The sequence below is a fragment of the Canis aureus genome, chromosome 14 (genome assembly GCF_053574225.1).
Source record: "Canis aureus isolate CA01 chromosome 14, VMU_Caureus_v.1.0, whole genome shotgun sequence".
In the NCBI taxonomy this organism is placed as follows: domain Eukaryota; kingdom Metazoa; phylum Chordata; class Mammalia; order Carnivora; family Canidae; genus Canis; species Canis aureus.
This window is the reverse complement of record NC_135624.1, coordinates 30,085,295-30,107,042: the sequence shown is the minus strand read 5'-3', so window position 1 is coordinate 30,107,042 and position 21,748 is coordinate 30,085,295. Positions and strand designations below refer to the sequence as shown.

The 21,748-nt window shown below is 41.4% G+C and overlaps 1 protein-coding gene and 1 non-coding gene across 14 annotated transcripts in view; both read left to right on the top strand.

Annotated features, from left to right (window-relative positions):
- The window catches only part of CYRIB (CYFIP related Rac1 interactor B), a 147,877-nt gene that overhangs the window by 66,014 nt on the left and 60,115 nt on the right, over positions 1-21,748 (top strand). For 2 of the 13 annotated variants that reach the window (XM_077847254.1, XM_077847257.1), the window contains exon 1: positions 2,816-2,988. The exons of 7 other annotated variants lie outside the window; for them this stretch is intronic. Coding sequence is in view for 2 of the 6 variants with exons in the window: in XM_077847250.1 (XP_077703376.1) it covers positions 20,392-20,437 (46 nt within the window). In the remaining 4 variants the exon portion in view is untranslated. Of the gene's footprint in view, positions 1-2,814; positions 2,989-4,042; positions 4,083-20,376; positions 20,438-21,748 lie in introns of those variants that run through there. 4 more of the 13 variants (XM_077847261.1, XM_077847263.1, XM_077847262.1 and 1 more) reach the window with 4 other exon arrangements.
- Positions 8,988-9,187, top strand: LOC144283841 (small nucleolar RNA SNORA73 family). The gene has a single exon (XR_013352364.1). It is a non-coding gene; the product is annotated as a small nucleolar RNA SNORA73 family (small nucleolar RNA).

Genomic DNA, 21,748 nt, shown 5'->3' with positions numbered 1-21,748 from the left:
AGTCAAGTCATGTAAATGGACAAACTGTGGAGTTGACAGATTGGGTTTGAATCCTGGATCTCATATTGAAGCCTTGATGGCCTCATTTGTAAGATGGACATCATAGCAGTACCATAGAGGGTGGCTGTAAAAAGCAACAGAGGAAATGCAAGTAAAGTGCTTAGTACAGTGCCTGGCACACAGGAAGGACTCAAAAAAAAAAAAATGCTAACAAGCCGCAGTGATTAAATCATCATCTAGAGCCTAGTGCTCTTATGTAAACCTCTTTTTTTGCATCGTTCTGCTTGTTTTTTCAACATAAAACTTTGACCTCAGCTGAAATGGGATTACATTCATGCAGGATGACGAAAAAAGCATTGGGGAAGCATAAATTCAGTACTTCTCTTAAGGTCTTGTTTTCTTTTCCCACTTTCAGGATCTCCCACGTGGGGTAGTGGTAGAGCTTACTTGTGAGTTGTGACACAGGCCAGGAGTGGGTCTAGGCTGACAAGGAGAAAGGTGTCTCCAAAAAATGCTATTCCACCTTCCTCACGGAGCTCATCCTATTTTACGGTTATCATTCATCAGTGGACTTTTCCTGGCTGGACTGTAAGCTCCCTCAGGCTGGCATCATGTTGGTGTTGCTCTCCAGAGATAAAATTAGGACAAATGGATGAAAATTGTTGGGTATCAGATTTCTGCTCATTGTAAGAGAAGAGGTTCCTCACAATGAGAAGAGGCCAACCAGTGCAGTAATGAGTTCCGCATAATGGGTTATATTTGAGCTAAACTGAATGGGGTTGAGGATATATAGAAGATATATTTCTGCTATTATTAGGATATTGAGGTAGAGGTGTGTGGTTACTCAGAGCTCATATTTAAGGGATGGGGGAGGTGTATGAACTCTCCGCCTCTGGTACAAATTGAGGATAGTGGGTCTCTGTGGACCAGGGTTATTTAAGAATGGGTCTCAATGTGTCAGAAACACGGACCAAAGTTCTTGGATTATGAAGACTGTTCTGCCAGCAACAATGTTTGCAAAAATTTGGCTCCCTCAGTTTAATTGAAATTGATGAAAGATTATAATAGATACAGTATAGAACCCCTTAATCATCCTAAAGCGTGATAATTAGGGTAAATGACTGAGGCCTAGGACTCTTGGCTGTAGTGTGTGCCTTGAAAAAGCCATCTAATCTCTCTGTGACTCTTTTAGAGAATTTATTTATTTATTCATGAGAGACAGAGAGAGAGAGAGAAGCAGAGACATAGTGAGAGGGAGAAGCAGGCTCCATGCAGGGAGCCCGATGTGGGACTCTATCCCAGGACTTCGGGATTATGCCCTGAGCCAAAGGCAGATGCTCAACCACAGAGCCACACAGGTGTCCCTTTCTGTGACTCTTCTAACACATTTCTATTATAATAGTATGGCTCATGCCATGTAGTCTCCAAGTAACTCAGGAGGAAGACAAAAGGCTAAAGGTTGCCCTTGTGTATTTGTGGCAAAGAGTGATTTCTTGGCCACATTTGGCCTGGACAGTTTCTGGGATTTTACCTGTTTGACCAAAACCACAGCTCGTAACCAGGGTTTCATAGGTAAGCGCTCAGGGTCGATAAATCGCCTGAAATTGTATGCAAATTTGTGCTCATTTTTCTGTGGAAGAAAAAGCCCCATGCTTTTGTGGGATTTTCAGTAGAGGCCTTGACCCCAGAATATTCAGAACCATTTACCTCCGTGGTGATGATCCGTTCAAACTGAAAATATTCCAGGGTGGGGGAGGGGGGGGTGATTACATCCGTAATCATTTCTATTTCGGGTTAATGAAAAAAAAAAATCTCAGAGGTTCGTAGCAGGATTAGGATGTATACCAGGTAGATGGGATGTCCCGGTTTTTTATGTAAAGAGGGAGCATTCATTCATGTTCCAGGGTGAAGGGTAAGATTAGAGGAGGAAGATGCTGTGTGCCTTGGGCCACATCCAAATTCTCCGCACCCCACCCCACCCCCAACCCCACCCCCAAGCATTTTTGCCCAGAGCGGAACCCTAGAGCAAAATCTCCTTTATCCCAAATTGCCATGCGTGGCAAGGTGCAAGTCTCAGGTGGCGCCTAATTTCTGCCCTGAGGCTGAGCATTTAGCACCTCCCCAGGGCGCCTCCACGATGCCATCGGAGGCCGTCGCGGTGCAGCTCGGGGCCCCGGGGAGCCTGCCAGCGCTCCTGCCCGCGGGGCGAGCGCGGCTGGGGCTCCGCACCTGGCGGGCGGCGAAGGGCTGCCCCCCCCGGCCCCCCGGCCCCCCCAGGCCCCCCGGCCCTTGCAGGCTTGCTCGGGAAGCGGTGGCAAGCGCCAGCTTCGCCCAGTGCAGCACAGAGTCGGGCGCCGCCAGCGGCTGCCACATCCGAGCGCGCTGACCTGAGGCGGCTCACCCCTCACCTCGGAGCCTCGCTTTCCCTCCTGTAGAACCAGGAGCCTGCAAGACTCGCGCCCGCCCGGGGCCGCCTCCGCGCGGGGGTGCGGCCCCTTTAAGGAGGGCGGGCGGGGGGTGGGGCGCGGAGGCGGCGGCCGCGCCCCCTCCCTCCCCTCCGGCGCGCGTCGGACCACCTGTCTCCGGCCTCGCCCCGCCCCCTCCGGGAGGGGGGCGGGGGGCGGGGGGCGGGGCAGGAAGGCCGAGGATTTACCTTGCGGGGCGCGCGCGCGGCGCATGCGCACGGCCGGACAGGTCCGCGGCGCCCTCACTTCCTGGCATTGCCCCCTCCCCCTCCTCGCCGTTACCCTGTACATCCGGGTCACTTGCCCTCCCCGCTCGGAGCCGCCGCCGCCGCCGCCGCCGCCGCTGCCCGGCTCGTCGCGGCGCCGCCACAGGGGCAGGTGCGGAGGGGCTCCCGGTCCGGCCGCCGCCGCCGCCCCGCTCCGGGCCCGGGGCTCCCTCTAGCGCCGCTGAGGAGCCGCCGCCGCCGCGGCTCGAGGAGGGCGGAGGAGCGGGGCTGAGACAGCCCGGAGGCTCGCGCGGACGGTGAGTGGCTGATCTTCACCGTCTCCCGGGTCCCTCGCGCCCCGCGCCCCGCGCCCCCCGCCCCCCGTCCCGGGCCCGCGGGGCGGAGAGGCGGGCGCGGCGGGGGCCCCGGAGCCCCCGAGCCCCGGGCCCGCCCCCGCCCCCTCCCCCCTGCCCCTCCGCCGGCCCGGCCCGCCGGCGCTCATTCATTCCCACCTCCTTTCTTCCTCCGCTTCCTCCCCGCGCCTCCCCGCGGCTCCCCGCGCGTGCCCGCCTCCCCCCGCCCTCCCCTCCCCCCATCCACACCCCCTTTCCCCCCGGAACCGGCCTCCTGGGTCACCCGCGTGCAGGCTGGCGTCTCTAACTGCCCCCCCCCCCCCCCCGCCGCCCCCTGCGCCCTTCCACCTGCGCGGCCGCCCCGCCCCGCCCCGCCCGCGTCCGCGCTCACCTGGGCGCCCCGAGTCCGCAGCCTCGGGCCTCGGGCGTGGTCTTCACGTGCCTTTCAACACACACACGCACACTTTCTGCTAGGATGACCCCAAACCTGTGACTGTCAAAAAGCGGTAGTTGAAGTGGTAATTGCTCTGTGTGTGTGTGTAACTCGTGGCTATGCTGGGCTGCACCAAATACCTTTTTCTTTCTTTTTCTTTTTTTTTTTTTTTTTTTACCTCCCCCCCCCCACCCCCGGAGGGGTATCTATGATGGACTGATTTCTCTCTGAAGGTAAATTTTGGCAGAAGTGGCAATTGCTGTGTGTGTGTAACTCGTGGCTATTCTGGGCTGTACCAATTACCTTTTTTTTTTTACCCTCCCCCCCCCACGGGTATCTATGATGGACTGATTTCTCTCTGAATGCAAATTTTGGCTTTTCTTTTCTTTTCTTTTCTTTTCTTTTCTTTTCTTTTCTTTTCTTTTTTCTTTCTTTTTCTGATTTTTTTCTTTTTTTTAAGATTTATTTGACAGAGTAAAGCACAAGCCAGGGGAGTGGGAGAGGGAGAAGCAGGCTTCCCCCACTGAGCAGGGAGCCCAATGCGGGGCTTGATTCCAGGACCCTAGGATCGTGACCTGAGCTGAACTGAGCTGAAGGCAGATGCTCAACCGACTGAGCCACCCAGGCGCCCCCCCCCCCACCCCCCGCCATTGTTACTCTTTCCTCTCCTCTCCGCATTCCTGCTTGTTTGCCAGGACCGATTTGCAACATTACCTGTTACTCCCACTGTCTGTTGGTGAGACTTGTCCCTCGTCTAATTTGTCTGCCGCAGTTACCAGAGTGTCCCCCTGGCGCGTGCGGAAATCACTGATGAAATGCGTGGATTCTTGCAGTGCCACAAAGTGCCATTCCGGGGGAGACCGAGATTTTTGGAATTTGTTTACACTTTCTTCCCCCCGCCCCCATCCCCACCCCCTCCTGCCAATTTATGGAGTTTGCCATCCTTTTGACTCCTTAATCTTTATGTGGAAAATGTGTATCAGTCAATTTTGTGTTCTTAAGAGTTTTGCAGTTTGGCAGGCTGACATTCCAGAGGAGTGTTTTATATAGCCGAAGGAATTTCAATCGCTTGAGTCTTTGGGGACTTAGTGCAAAGCATTTTAGACAAATGTACCTCAAGAAAAACACGCTGATCCTTTTAATGCTTTAATTGTATTTAATGATAGAAGCGTAGCGTGTAGAGCATCTTGATAAGGGGCTTATTTGATAACCCCTTTTTAAAGTGTTGTAGTTGGCTAAAACTGTCTGATAAGCATTGGTATAATGAAATGATAGTCCCCTCCCTCTTTTTTTCATGGACCATCATTGTCCACAATAACGAAGTCAAAGGAAGGTTTTTAAAAGTTCTACAATATACCTACCTAGGCATCAGTATGGTGTAATTGCTATTAACGTTAATAGCAACATTTTCTAACAACCCTTCTGGGGAGCTAGGTATTAAACAGGCACTTGGCCATTTGTTCTCTTTTAGGTTTTTGATAACCACTCTAGCAGTAAGACTTCTTAACTCATAGTTAGGATTGCCTGCCTTTGGCAGAGCAATTTTGTTAGATAACACATTTTTAAATTTCTTAGAACTTTTAACAGTTATTTAGGTGCTCCAGAAGAAGCTCTTGCTTCATAAGATGCTGGATCTATAGTGTACACTCTAGATCATTTGATAGTTGAATAGAGGCTAGATTTTTCTCTTCTGTGAAACTGGTTCATCAAAGGGAGACATGATTAGTAAATTGATTCTAATTGCCCCAGCAAAAATATAATTTCAGATTCTAAGATTAAGCAAATGTGGTTTATTTCTGATCGATTACAGGTGATACTTAATCAAACTTAGAATTTCCCATTTTTCTGAGCTTTTCCCAAAAATGGGATAAAAAAATGTGTTACATAGTGTCACTCTTGAGATTATGTAACTCCTATTTGGAATGGTCATTTACCATAGTAAGTAATTGATTGAGGAGTATGTATAGAGGGATACTTATTTCATTTTACTCCTGGTTTCCTTGGGGAAAATACTGGACTGTCACTTATATAAGGTTACTTAAATCATTAAGTATTGATGCACTTAACTGTTAGAGCCTATAATTTGCTATCTTTCACTGTTTAAGGAAACAGAATTATAATATTTGGAAATATTTATATTGTTAATGGAATTCACACTATTATTTTTGGTCTCCCTTTTTCTTTTACTGCACCAGAATTTAACCTGGTGCACAGTGGATACTCAAATGTTTTGAATAATTGAAAGAATGGCAAGGTCAAAGAGTTTTTTTGTTTTTTTGTTTTTTTTTTTTTTTTAATTTTTATTTATTTATGATAGTCACAGAGAGAGAGAGAGGCAGAGACACAGGCAGAGGGAGAAGCAGGCTCCATGCACCGGGAGCCTGACATGGGATTCGATCCCGGGTCTCCAGGATCGCGCCCTGGGCCAAAGGCAGGCGCTAAACCGCTGCGCCACCCAGGGATCCCGGTCAAAGAGTTTTTTACTATAACATCATTTTGTAATTATGTGGCAAAGTTTTGGGGGAAATGTTGATTGCTCTGAGCTGCAGTTTTCTCAAGTTTGTGTATTTTGAGGATTGCTATATTTGATTAAACCGCTTTGGGATTTTGGAGGAGAAAGTACAGTAGACATATTATTTTGTTTTACGCTTTAGTCCATTGAGTAGATTTGTTCACTTAGAATTGATTTTGGTATCTTGTGATTTTCATGAGCAATGTCAATTCAGGTTACGTCTTGTGCACTTAAGGTCACCATAAAATTCTTGGATGTGTAAGCTTATCCTATATTATGATCAGTTCACTAAAATTAGGTTACTTTTTCTTTTTGTTTTTAATTTTTTTTAAAAAAGATTTTATTTATTTATTCATGAGAGACAGAGAGAGGCCGAGACTCAGGCAGAGGGAGAAGCCGGCTCCATTCAAGGAGTCCAATGTGGGACTCAATTCCGGGACTCCAGGATTACGCCCTGGGCTGAAGGCAGGCGCTAAACCGCTGAGCCACCCAGGGATCCCCTAGGTTAATTTTTCGAGGGATTTTTTTTTTTCCAGGTGGCTGAAATGGAAGAATGTGACCGTGGTTATGTAACATTTCAGTGGTGGTGGTAATGCTGATAATAGTAATTAGCACAAAGTGTTTACTATTTGCTGGGCCAGGTTCTAAGAAATTCAACCTTTGCAACAACCTTGTTAGGTGTTAGTATTCCCATGTCACATTCTAGGAAACTGAAGTTACATAATAAGAGTGACACAGCTACTAAGTGATAGAACTTGGTCTTGGTTCTTTATTATACTGTGATAGTGAGCACCTACTATATACCAGGTTCTTTATATACATTAAGGTAGTTTTATAACCACCCTAGGTTAATTCCTAGTTAACTCCTCATTAACATTGAGAATGTCAGGCAACTTGTCCAAGTAGAGTGAGGAAGGCTGGCATAAACCCAGGCCTCTGTGATTTGTAGTCTTTACTAAAATTCTATTTCAAGGTACTAATTTGAGGTCCTGTATTTTATATTATATATTTAGAAGGCATACTTAGAACAGCCAGTCTAAAAACTTTTTCAGCTGACACAGGATGGAAAATGTTCACTTCTCTACTCTCTTGTGAGCATATATAGGATTATAATTTCTTGCTCACTGGCTGTAGCTTCACTCTTTTCCCACTCATGTAAGTATATTGGAATGCAAATGAGTGAAATTTGTAAAACTTTATAAATAAGGAAATCATTCTTAGATTATTGATTCTTTAGAAACACACCTTTCTTGTGACACATCACATGTCTTGATAGTGGTACCATTTTTGAGAATGGCTTTTTTTCAAAGATGTGATTTTGTTTAAGTAGAAGACCTAAGACAAAGATATATTTTTGTAGTTATTTATTTTGAAAAGATGACATTCACTGGTGTTGTTATATGCAACACTGTGAAGTTTACAATCCTGTACAGTTTATTTTCTGCCATGTGAGTAATTTCTACTTGATAATGTTCTAGTTGGTGCATTATGTCGGGTATTAAATATAAACTGAACTTTTCCTTGTGGTTAGAATATTTCTTCCAGTCATAAATTGGCATGTTCTCATATAATTCTAATTACACTGAATACTAATTTAAGTCAAAGATTTTAGGATATACTTGCTATAAAAAAAGCTATGACATTTTACCAGATATTATTATTTGGGGATTAGTTACGCATTTTCTCTGTTGTTTGTGAGAGTAATAGAGAATTGAAGGCAGTAATTTAACCTGTGATTTACTAGGTCTTGAAGTGAATTTTACAGTTTGCTGATCTGGACTCTTATTGAGAGATTATACTCACTGTAGAATTTTAGTATGTATGGGTAGAAACATTGCATTTAAGCCCTGATTTGCCCTTGTCTGATAGTGTGAAGATTCTGAGATTATCTATGAAATGGGAATAATAATGTCCCTCACAATTCTTATGACATTTTAATGTTAATTTCAATGTAATATGGTAGGGATGGCAAAGTAAATTTTATTAAAGTAATACATTTCTTTGGTGGGGGTGGAGAGGGAGAGAAAGAATCTCAAGCAGACTCCCCAGTGGCTTGAGATTCCCCCTCCTCCAACACACAGGCGTTTGCTGTCTCTCTCATATAAATAAATATTAAAAAAAAATAAAAACTTGTTTTTGATAATGTATTTTTTGACAGCATAATTCTTGTTATGTGGTTGTTATTGATCCCCCAAGTAGTTAGTGAGCACGTGAGCAGGCTTATAATAGTGAATAAAATATTAGTGGGCCCTCCTTAGAGTAGAAGATAGAGAAAGATAGACAATGTGAGTTCAGGGCTATGTGTTCCATAGGTACCCTTATGAGTCAGGGTAAAAGCCCATGTCATAATGCCATTTTAAACTAACCTGAGGAGTGGGCCAGTAGTCAGGCAAAAAGGGAGAAATGCCTGGGCATAAGATGAGGGAGATGCAAAAGCTTTGAGATAAGAGAGATCAGGTACATTTTAGAAATGGATACCGAATCTGTATGACTAATATAGGATGTAAAGGAGGGGTGGGAAAGAGGTACACAATAAATAAGGTGTAAGCCTGACTGCCTGAGTTGTGTTAACAAGTTTAGGTTGGTTTGCACTGAAGGCTATGGAGAAACTTACAGGATTTTAAGGGAGAAGAGAGTGAAATACTCAGCTTTGTTCTGCAGCTTTTAGAGAATGGATTGAAAGTGAAGTAAGGTTGAATACAAGTAGGCAATTTAAAAGACTGTTGTTGCTAAGTCCAGGAAAGAACTAACAATCAGTATTTGAGTATTGGCATTGGAGGAATGGTATTAAGTCTATAAGATTTGATGATTTACTAGATGTAGGCTCTGTAGAGCCTGTAACTTTGCTTCTGGTGGTAGAGTATGGGATAAATTTTCCTCAAAGATCGTGTTACTATTTCATGTAAAGTTGAGATGCTTCTGGGGCTAAGACAAAGCTAGATGTATTCTCAAATATGCACTTTCAGTTGACTCTCTACATTGTTAGTTACAGAGTTTACCCATCCCAAAGTAAGCATACCAATATGGGTATTCCTAGGTATTCCATGGGCTCTGCCCAAGTGGCGTAGGGGAACATAGGTCTCTGCCCTGTGATGTACCGTCCCATTTCTGCTGCGTTGGAAATGAAGCTGGGCCTTGAGTCTGTGCCTGCATATTCCTACAGCTTCTCGGAGTCCTATGGATGATGACTGAGGAGACAAACCATGAGGGAAACAGATCTCTAAGCACTCCCTATCTGGATCTAGGTTGATTGGAAATGAAAGAAAAATCTGCTTTTATCAGCTGCTATTCTACTGAATTAAGCTCTTACCTACCTTCTTTTGCAGTGGTTGCTCAGGATTCCCGATAATTTATTTGATTTGAGGAGAGAAGAGGAGGCTTACCTAACATTGGCAGTTGACACTTTACATACACTTTGGGGTCCTTTATTTGGCAAGGAGAGTTGGTAAAGTGATAAATGCCGTTTTTGTAAGATAAGCCTGGAGGTGTGGAAACTGGGGCCCATTTGACCCCCATTAAAAACTGTCCTTTAGAGTAAGTCAAGGCGGGGGACAGTAGGTTAGAAAACCAAAGTAGGAATATGAGTCTGGGGACTCATGAGGCCTCCATGAGTTAGGCATTCAGTTTCCAAAAGAGGCCAGTAGCATGCTAACAGTTGCTTTAGAGAAGGAATATGCCTGATAAGTTGTGTCCTCCCCTTTGTAAATCTTACTCAAACCCTATTGATTGAATCTGGATGTTCCCTCCCTTTATAGGTAGGGTGGTGACGCCATGGGTGCCTCTCTGTATCTAGAAGAACCTTCAAGCTTTGAGTCCCTCTCAAAAGTTCCTTAGGCAGTGTACTGGTCCTGTAGCCTTCAGTCCATAGGGGTCAGGGAGACCTCAGCCCCATCCTTTATCATTTTTTTCTGCCAAGCAGGAGAATTTGGGAAGTAGAAGAGGAGGGTGTAGATGGGAGCACCAAGGGAGAGAGCAGCTATACCAGTAATCAAAACTTTGTGTTCACTTTTGGTTATTCCCTTATAGTTAAATCAAAGGAACTTCTAATACTTTTGGTCCAACTAAAATTTCATTTTGGCAGCAAGGCCATCATTACTTACAAAATCTATTTTAGTTTTGAGGATTCCATGGTTCAGCAGTCACAGCCACATTGCCTTTCATCTGGAGACACAAGGCTTGTTGCCTCATTGTCTTGGCATATCCCTTCCTCTGCCAGCCCAGAGGAGAATGAACAACCACCAAGTCACCATTTGGGTGGCTTATTTCAATTCCACTTCTCACTGCCTGGTTTCTCTAAACATTAATTCAACTCCTGTTTAACAGGTACGGTAGTAGGGATCCATTTTCTCACCTTCTCCCCACCTACCATCTGACCACTCTCAGATCTCAGAATGTCTTCCCATTTCTTAGAACTCTGCCCTTGGGCGCCTTTATCTTCTGTCTTCTAGAAAGTCATGGATGGCTCTCTCATCATCCCATCCTTACTGCCAATACTGTCCAGAACCATGATGGTTTGGGATCTTACCCTAATTGCAAGATGGTAAGTTACCATGTGCCATATTTTCATGGATGCTGGTAGAAAACATGAAACTCCTGTGTAAGAGATGAAGGACAGTTTATTACTTTAATAGCAGTAGCCAGGACATCAGCATTTGAGACGTATTTTCTCCAAGGTAAGTTGATAACTGTTAACACTTGCTGAGAAAGTAATGAGTAACATATCCAGGCGTCTTTTGATTTGAAAAAAATCATGTTTTTTTAGGACTTTCAGGGACATTACAGTGAAGTGTTAGAAAACCATCTTGGGTTGCAAGGTATGAGATTACTTTGTTTTTGTTTATATCAAACTATAGTTCTCTACTTAAAATTCTGGAAACCTCTAACAAAACAATTTAAGCACTTAAAAAATTATTTATTTATTTGATAGAGTGAGAGAGCACAAATAGGGGAAGTGGCAGAGGGAGAGGGAGAAGCAGGCGCTCCACTGGAAGCCTGATATGGGGCAAGGACCTTGGGATCATGACCTGAGCCACCCAGGTGCCCCTAATGAAGCACATTTTTAATGAGGCAGCTTTTCCTTTAGATCTTAAGACCGTGTAGATTGAGGGGAGTTAAGAGGGGTTGGCATAGTTGGAGGGAGGTTTAAACTTGGAGTTTTCGGTTTTTTTTTTGTTTGTTTTTTTTTAAGGGGAGTTGGGCTTCATTTTATCAATCAGCATTTTCTAACTCTTGTCCAGTTATTTTCTGTAAACAAACGTAAAAAATTTTACTTTGAAAGCTAACTTGTTGAAAATTGTTACGTTTAAACTTGTTTTGGCTTAAATATTTAATATGTTCTGGCATTATGTAAATACTATTTACCTAGTTTTCTAAAGTACAGAAAAGTCAGCTTCATTTATTCTATTCATTTGGCTTAAAGTGTACATGAATGTACAGAGCTGGAAATGTAAAGAAATCTACCTACGGTGGTGCCACTTCTAAGTTATTAGTGGATAAAAGTTTGATGTCTAAGAATCAAGGGCTGAAGCATTTTGGAAATACTCTTTGATAATTGGGACTTCCTATATTAAAATGTGAATATAGTTAAACCAAAGCTTTTCCTTTTTATTTATAGAACAGTATGTTGAAGCAATAGTCAAAATATGTAGCCTGGGGTTGGCAACCCTTTGAAATGGGTGTGCCAAAGTTCCGTTATAGTATGTGTCATGGTGACAACTGGCCAGTGTTCTGTCTTTGGTATGTGTCACTGACCCTTTAGTAGTCTATTAGCAAATTAAAAATTCATTTAAGAACTTTGTTTTAGCTGATTTTCAGTGTTCTTTACAGCAACGTTTAAAAATCGTGTATATTTTATTAAAATGAAATTTAATTTTTTAAACCATTCTCAGTTTGCCTAGTTTGGGTAGGTAGATAGCTTATGATTTTAAATAATTAAAAAATATTTAAACATTTCAAAGATTTCCCTAGTTGAGGTAAACAAGCAAAACTTAGTGAAGTCTTTTCACTGACTCTGGTCTCTCCGATCCTTTCTAGGGTCTTACTTGGGTCTTACAAGTGAGCTTTTTTTTTTTTTTTTTTTTCAAGTGTAACTGGTTTACAGTGTTACAGGAAACTGTCTTCAAGTCATAAAGTAAGACTAAACAGGTGCTGTAAGACAATTTATCCCAGACAGTTATAAGTCACGTGATTGGCAAATATTTTCTCCCAGTCTCTGCCTTGTCTTGTTATTTTCTTAATGGTATTTTTTGAGGTGCAGGGGTTTTGAACTTTGATGGAGTTTAGTTTCTTTTTCTTCTAAGGATCATACTTTTGTGGTGTGTCTGTCAAGTCTTGGCCCAACCCAGGGCCGTGAGATTTTATGCTTGTATTTTCTTCCAAATGTTTTATATTTTGTAGTTTTAGCTCTTATGTTTGGGTCTGTGATCCACTTTTAATTAACTTCTTAGAAAAGATTTTATTTATTTATTGAGAGAGAGAGCATGTGGAGGGAGGGGCAGAGGGAGAGAGAATCCCAAACAGAATCCATGCCAGTCACAGAGCTGGTTGTTGGGCTTAAACTCCGGACCCTGAGATCATGATTTGAGCCAAAACCAAGAGTTGGATGCCCAACCTACTGAGCCACTCAGGTTCCTCTAATTAACTTTTATATATGGTGTAAGGTAAATTTATTAAGTTCATCTTTTTGTATGTAGATATCCCAGTTGTCTCAGTCCCATCTATTGAAAAGACTGGCCTTCCCCTGGTTGAATTGCCTTGGTATCTTTGTTGATAATTAATTGACCCTAGACATAGGGTTTATTTCTGGACTCTTTTTTCTGTTTTATTGGTCTTATATGTGTAGCCTTCTGCCAGGACCACATGTCTTGATTACTGTAGCTTTTCATGCCATATTTTAATAGCACAAATAGCATTCTTTTCTTATAAAGTTATATGCACGGGGATCCCTGGATGGCTCAGCGGTTTAGTGCCGCCTGCCTTGGCCCAGGGCGTGGTCCTGGAGTCCCGGGATCAAGTCCCACATTGGGCTCTCTGCATGGAGCTTGCTTCTCCCTCTGCCCCTCTCTCTCTCTCTCATTTTCTCTCTCTCTTTCTCTCTGTCTCTCTTGAATGAATGAATGAATAAAATCCTTAAAATAAAATAAAATTGGGATCCCTGGGTGGCGCAGCGGTTTAGCGCCTGCCTTTGGCCCAGGGCGCGATCCTGGAGACCCGGGATCGAATCCCACATCGGGCTCCCGGTGCATGGAGCCTGCTTCTCCCTCTGCCTATGTCTCTGCCTCTCTCGCTCTCTCTGTGTGACTATCATAAATAAATAAAAATTTAAAAAATAAAAATAAAATAAAATAAAATTATATGCTCATTTGTTAAAAAAAAAAAAAAAAAACGTGAAAAAGTAAGCAAAAATCACCATCTAAGTAATCAGTGTTCTGGTGAACATCTTTCTAGCTATCTGCACATACATGCATGTTGTATGAATGCACACCCATCCTCCACAGTTATACATAAAGACACATCAGTATTGGCCCCACGCTCATTGTTCTTGTGTACTTTTTGAGTGAATGAATACATTTATTGTCAACTTTAAGAGAGAACTGATTATTTTTCTTTCTTTAGGCACTTCTGTAATTCTGTGAGTTTTTACTGACATACACTTCTGAGAAGAGCAAAGATTCTTTGGGCTAAAAACTGAGTGCTTTTTTTTCTTGGTAGCATGTTAATTGAAATTTATTTCTCACTTCATCTGCTGAAAGATGACTTTAAAACAAATTTTCTAATGTGTGCTCTTTTGAATGAACGGCAGATTATGTGTGGAACATTAACAAAATTAAACCCCAAATCCAGTTCTAAACATTTAAAGTTTCTATAAATCTGCTCTTGAACATTAGAATAACTTTTTGGCAGTTGTGATTACCACTGTGGAGCCAATAAATACTATATGTGTGGTGATAGAGTTTTATTTGCTATCATATAGCAAATAAAAGGACTGATCCCTGCTGCAAGTTTATTTTTGCCATGTTAATAAAGGAATAACACCTTTTGCTCTTTTGCATTTTGTGGATTCAGCCTGTAATCCTTGATAAAGTAGCCATTGTGGAACTGTGACCAAACTCTGAAACACTTTCTCATCTTGAGTGTAGGTCAGATCTCATGGTCAGAAACATCTGGCAGTGCAGAGCCATTAAAGGTTTTGAGTTTAGGGAGTGACAATGACAGGTTTCAAAAAGCCACCTTTACATTCATTTAGTGGAAATTTGATATTTGAAAAAGAAATGCTGAAATTTTGTAGAACCAGATTCCTCAATGAAATTAATAAATGAAGTGGTTTTGCACAAGATATTAAAAAGAAAATTTAAGAAATATTCACATGACAAATGGACTCTTTACAGAAGGGAAAGTAGCATGCTTAAAGCATTAACTGTGGTTAACTATGCAGTGGAATTATGGGTTTTTCTTCCTGCTTTTTGTGGAAAACTTAGTAAAATGCTAAATGTATCATATAATAAGATGTTAAAATGAAACTCTTTTATTCTGAATTTGGCCCTAAGTTGAGAGATGCATATTTCTAAAGAGAATTTTAAGGATGCCATGCAGGAGCATAAATAAAGAGCCAGAAAATGGATTTGTGACCTCTAATACCTACCCCATCTGTTGGTATAAAAATCAGGTAGCTGGAATTAGAATAGTTTTTGAACTGAGTTGTTGGAAATTGGAAAAGTGTTTTTAAACCAAGTTGTTAGTTTGCCAGGAGTTTCTTCTGACTCCCGCCCCCCGCACCCCCCTTCATGACTCCCTCTCAAGTAAGGAGCTTTCTGGTAACGATTTGGAGAGCTGCATATGTAACTTGTGCAGTTTAGGGAACACAGTGGCTTGATGTCTGTCTCTCTGTGCCTGAGTGAAGAGAAGCTTTCTGCTCTGGCAGCACAGCAAAGCGAGGTTACCGTGTGGGTGGACTGCCCATCCTCCCTGAGCTCTTTGGCAGAAGGGGTACATGTTTCCCATGGACCAGATGAGGGCTACTAGTGAGAGGAAGCTCATAGGATCAGGGTGATATGAGGCAGAGGGGGAGGAAGAAATGGGTGGATTCCCACAGGGGATGCCTTATCTTGCATCAAGGAATTGCAGTGAGAGATCTCCTGGAGTGGGTGAGTTTCCAAGGAACTCCTGAAAGCATTTCCTAAAAGATCACTTTTAAATACTTTTTGAGCTGAGAGTGCTCATACCCTCTAATGACACTTGACTTCTATGCTCAGGTTAGTAAGGTGGAATGGAGGGCTGGAAAGCCCTTTTGCTCTTGTAATGCCTAGGGCTAGTGGGCTGGTGGCAGAACTGGGACTGGGGAGAAGCTGTAGTGCTAGGTGAAAAATTTTGACAATTACACTAAACTGGGTCTACCAATTTCTAAATTCCGACAGTTTTTATAATTTGAAAATGATCAAAGTCATAGGCTTGCCTAAATAAAAGTTCAGGAACATTAAATTGTCACCACAGAATAACTTTAAAGGACAGTGGTAGATAAAACATTGCCTTATGGTTACATCCTACAGGTTTTGCTTGTTCAGGGTAATGGTTACAATTGTTTTTCTAATAAAACTCTCATTGAAAAATTTTTACAAGAAGGATGTGCCAGTTGAGGCATTTTGTTATGAACGTCATCTTTGGGTTGTCAGATCTGTGCTTCAGCAGATCAGTCATTACCAGCACTGACATGAGGGTTGGGAAACTAATTTTTGAGGTTCATTTTCCTCATTTACTTTTTTTTTTTTAAGATTTTATTTATTTATTCATGAGAGGCGGGGGGGGGGGGGCAGAGACACAGGCAGAGGGGAGAAGCAGGCTCCATGCAGGGAGCCCGATGTGGGGACTCGATCCTGGGACTCCAGGATCGCGCCCTGGGCTGAAGGCTGCGCTAAACCGTTGGGCCACCGGGGCTGCTCCCTCATTTACTTTTTATGGAAAGGGCAACATCATCTATTTTGCAGTGTTTTATGAAAAAGTTATGGTCTATAGCAAAATGTGTGGTATGCGGTAGGTATTCACAAATATTAATAACCCTCTTCCTTACAGCAAATGAATCCTAAAGTTTTAAATATGTTCTTACTCTCCTTAGTATGTGCTTTGCTTCTAAATGTAGTCCTTAAAAATACCAAACCGATTAGGGGATTGAGTATGACTACAGGATACTATCTAGGATGTAAGAAATGCTGGCTTTTAGGATAGCTAAAAATTCCACTTTTGATTTGAAATGTAAAATATTTTCAGAAAGAATGAAAAGTATACTTACATGTTGTTTTTTAGTGAGGAAGCATATGAATTAGGGGTCTAAAGAAAAGGTAGGCCTAGGTAGAGAATCTTTTCATTACTGTTCTTGAAAGAGTTTAGAATATATATACAACGAAAAGGAAGGCTTCTTATTGTAGAGAGAACTCTGTAAAAATCAGTATCATTTCAGTTTTTTTTTCTCAAAATGTGTTCCATTGTTCTTTTTCCAGAAAGTTCTTAAATTCTTTATTAGACCTATATTTTTAAGTGATCTTAGTATTTTGTCTTTGTGAATGTTCTCATGCTTTTTTTATGTTCATGCTTTGAAACTTAAAATTTTAATGATACAGGTACTTCTTTAAAGTCTCAAAAAAGTAGGTAATCTTTAATTTTAGAGTATCTTTATTGTTTATACTCTGAATCCCAAGTTACATTTGTAACATAGTTTTGCTTATTTGTAGGAATGGCTTTAAATTAGGCAGGGAGTCTTCCTATAGGAGTCCAGAATATTCTTTATAATTCATTCAAGGATATTTGGTACCCTTCCTAGGTAATCTGAATGGAAAAGGGAATTTATTGGCATGATGCCAGGTAGCTCACAGAATTAGTGGTAGAGAGATTTGAAATCGGGTTCAAAAAGTGAACAGTAACCAGAGGAGGGCAGGAAGCAGATTATGTTACAGTAGCAGTCTGGTTAGGACACTGTGGCACTGGTCCCTTGTTGTTGTCCCTGTGAATGATTACTCAAGTATCCCTAGTCTTTGAACCATTCTCTCAACATAGGAAGTCGTGGGAGTTGAGGGGCAGTATTTGTGGGCTGACCTTCTCTGACCTCCACACTTGTGCTGCATTGACTATCCGTATCTTACTTGGAGGCCTTGGCCTGACAGATTTAACATGGCCAAGACAATTCCTAGTTTGGAAAAGTTTTAATTTGATTTGCTTTTTGTTCTTGTGTTTATGCTGTTTTGAGAATAAAACAATCAAATATGTACTGTTTTGCATTTGCACACAACATAGTATGTATGCATGTTGACATTGATTTCAGGAAATGACGGTCCTTTCTTCTTACGTACAAGGCAGTATGATGCAATATACATGTTCACATATGCCAGAATCTGGAAGTATTGAATGTTTTCTATTTGACTATCTCTGCATAACCTTTAAAAGTTAGGAGAAACAGTTCCACTCAAGGGTTACCAACTCTTGGGGCACTTGGGTGGCTCAGTCGGTTAAGTGTCTCTGCCTTTGGCTTAGGTTATATTTTCAGGGTCCTGGGATCGAGCCACCCAGCAGGCTCCTTGCTTGGCTCCCTGCTGTTCCCCCTGCTTGTGCTCTCTCCCCTCTTCTCTCTCTATCAAATAAATAAAATCTTTTTTTTTTTTTTAAAGATTATCAGCTCTTTTGAGAAATAAAGTTAACCTATATGATATGATGCTTTTGTAGTTGTGTGTATTGATGTTTTTATCTGTTAAACCCATTAGGTAACCTGTGGCTACTAGTGGACATCTCGTTCTTAGGAAGAAAGCCTGTAAGACATGTAAGGTTGTTTTTAAAAAGAGAAGAGAATCTCCCCCTAGCCCTTGCCCTGACGGTTTCATCCCAGGAACTGTTGAACCATGTTGAACTGTGTATTTTAAAGATAGAGCTTTAACATGTACATAGATAGTCTTTGATGATTCAAGAATTAGAATAGTACATGTCCTTTTTTGAAAATGTTTTCCTGTCATCTGGCTTGTCAATTCAGGCTTGAGTAGTCAAAATCTGGTATTATCTAAACTTCAATAAGTAAAAATAAGAGAAGATAAAGATTCAGAGGTACATTGCTGATGGAATAGTAGTTGAAAAAATTATCTTGTGTGTTTTGTGTTTAGTCACACAGAAAAATCCCACCCATTGTTTGTGGAGTTCTTGATGTTGCCTCAGTCTCATGGTTAGCAAGGCCTTTTTCGTAGGAACTTTAGTGTTGATCTATTATAAACCCTTTCCTGACAACACTTAAGATGTCTCTTTTAGGAGGATAGAATATTCCCCTTTTCCAGGTTGATAGTTATGCTCATGTTTATCCTAAAAAGTTTTATTTAACATAAAGCTTGCCGAGTTTAAAAAATGTCTTTGAAAGTTGTTGGGGTAGTGGTATTTTTTTAAACAAATGAGGCAGACTCAAACATCATTGCTCTTTCTGAGACTGTCTTCTAAATATACATCAGTTATCCCCGTTTTCCCGTTGTAGTTTATCCGAAGAACTCCAGTTCTATAATATTTTACCTCCTGCATTGCAGTATGTGTTTGTGTATTGAGAGGGAGCACACACATGGCAGGGAGTGGGGAGCAGAAGGAGAGAGAGTCTTAAGCGGGGCTCAGTCTCACGACCCACCCACGAGATTGTGACCTGAGCCAAAATCAAGAGTCGGAGGCTTAACCAACTGAACTACCCAGGTGCCCCATTGTAGTAATTTTTTACACATCTTCTTGAAGACTATGATCTTCTGGAGGGCAGTTCTTCTTTTACTCAGTATTTTATACTCTGCATTGCATAACATATCTGGTCTGTTGGAGGTCTTCTAATCTTTATAGAATTGCCATTAGGAAGCAGTTCACATTTAAGATTGTGGCAGAGTGTTTTAAATAGTCTTTTAAAAATCTATTATTTGATTGCTACCCAGACAGATAGCTGTGCAATAATATCACATATCAGATGTACAATATCTCCCCAAAGGATACTAGATATCCAGAGGTCACTTATCTACATTTGTTGCAGTTATTTTGTCAGCCTGGAAAAATTGTTATCTATAAAACACATTACTATATTTTATTTAAAGTCTCTTTATCACTTTAACTTTTAATAGAAAAAATTACACATTTTAAAAAATTTTTGTCAGTTACTTGCTACCTGTTTATCTATCAATCATTTCTTACTGCTCATTTTTCCCAAATTCTTTTAGCAGGGTGGTCAGTCTTATGGGACCATAACTCCAAACGAGTTGTATTTATGCCAGGCTGCTTACATCTTTTATCATGTTGTTTAATACTAGATCATTCAGGGGCAGCCCGGGTGGCTCAGTGGTTTAGCGCCGCCTTCAGCCCAGGGCCTGAGGGATCGAGTCCCACGTCAGGCTCCCTGCATGGAGCCTGCTTCTCCCTCTGCCTGTGTCTCTGTCTCTCTCTCTCTCTCTCTCTCTGTGTGTGTGTCTCTCATGAATAAATGAATAAAATCTTAAAAAAAAAAAAAAAGAAATTGTTATAAAAAAAAAAAAACTAGATCATTCATCCACTCATTCAGCATATACACACAGAGACTACGATGTTGCAAACATTGTGCTTGAGTTCAGAGGCTGTACTAACAGTGAACAGACTGTGATAACTGCTTTCAGTTCTGGGAAAGAGCCAGGCATTTTGATGACTGAAATGATATGTTATGGGCCCCATTTGAAGATACTTAACCTATTCTTGGAATATACTCTTCTCTTACACTGTACTATTCTCTAAATTTTTATTGTAATTGTAGTCTGTAACAATAATATAGTGTGGACAGAATTATTGTGGACTTGTTACTTTTTATATGTGCAGGTATTATTTCCATAGGAAGTCATTAACCTTTCAGGATAAAGATTCTCTGATTACTTTATATCTCCAGTAGTGCTTTTGATACGAACATTTTAATAGTACTTGTGGAATTGACCAACAGAAACTCTGTAATACTCCGGTGTTGCTTAAACTGGGCCCTTAGAACTACAAGGATGGTAGTAACAGTACCTACACAGGCGGATGTGTAGGTACTGTTCGCCTGATGTGACTAGTAAGACCTGGGAAAAGAGCCATAGTAACAGGTGCCTCTCATTCTCTGAGTCTCTCAATTGTAGGGGGTGTAGGTATTACCTTCTTTTGGACAAATGAAGAAATTGAAGCTTTGAGAGACTTAAGATTCTTGCTCAGAGTTTTAAACACTGATGGACTCTTTCTGTCAAAATACATTATATGTGGATGAGTATTTTTGCTAGGAAGATGATTAATTTTTTTTTTTTTTTTTTTTTTTTTTTTTTGGTCGTAGAACTCTTTGGAATTAGGAGAGCAGTGTATGACAACCCAGGCACAGAGCTTCTCTCTGAAGCCCCCAGGCCAGATGTGGATCAGGTCTATAATGCTGCTCCTGCTTGACATCATGCCGCAGTTTGCTGAACTAAATGCTGCACTGGCTTCTGTCATTTGTGAGCAACACGAATTGCCTTTAAACCAGCCAGATTTTGCAAATTATTTCTCTAATTTTTAATGATATATTAAGAATTAAGAAATTTTAAAAGTGGGATGCTAGTATTTTGATTGTATTAGTAGTTTCTAGTTTTCTTGTGCATATGTTGGTTTTTTCACTCTAATGTATGGAATAGGCTTTTGCTTATTTTTAAAATATTGATAGGTGACGCAAAATACAGCTATTTGTGTTTTGAAATTTGTGGTATGCGATTCAGACGCAGAAAGAGAACATGTTGGGCCACCTGGGTGGCTCAGTTAGTTAAGCATCTGACTCCTGATTTCGTCTCAGGCCATGATCTCAGTGTCCTGAGATCCAGTGCTATGTTGTGCTCTGCACTCAGTGAGGAGTCTACTTAAGATTCTGTCTCCCTCTCCTGCTATTCTTGCTTCTGCCTGCACTCTCTCTTTAAAACTAAACAAAGAATGAGAACATGTTGCACTTATATGTTGTGAGAGCATTATTTCTGTTTTAGCACTCTAGGTTATTGCTATTAAACACTTGCTTATGTTACCTATTTCCCCAATAGAAAAAAATGGCTCTGGCAAATTAAGATGTGAAAACTTAGCTTTGGGACTTTGGATTTCCCAACCTTGAACTTGTGTGTGTTTTTGTTATTGTCAGGTGTAATTCAGAGATATTCTGCAAAGTGTCAGGATTGTAGAAAAGGACATGAGTGGATGGACATTGTACTCGTCGCCTCCAAAAGAGACAGTTTTCCTTTTGTTTATGTAGGCTAAGATACATTGATATTTATATATATTTTTACATAGGTAGCATGTAATTAAAAGTGAACAGTCACCTTCCTTTTCTTCGTTATATAGCTTATAATTTGGAGTGAACGTTATTTTTATGCCTTGGCTACATTGTCATACGTCTTTCTAAGTTTGGATTTGTTTCCAGCATTTTGTCTGTTGTATTCTCAATGTCTTGAAATGTATCCAAGAATTCCTGTTTTTCTTAAAGTAATCTCTAAGCCCAACATGAGGCTCTAACTCACAATCCCAACATCAGTCTCATGTTCCACTGACTGAGCTAGTCACATGCCACCCCCCAGAATTCCTTTAATATGATTTTATTTTTTTTTTTTTTTGCTAGTGTTACTTCTTCTGGGACATCTTCATCCTTTTCATCATAACCACTTTCTTCATTTATGGTAATTAAGTTCACCTTCCCAGGGCTCCTCTGACTGGCATGTTTAGTTTCTCTGATGGCAGCAGTGTCACATTCTTGCAGTCAGTCTTTTGTTCTGTAACTTCAGACTCTTAAA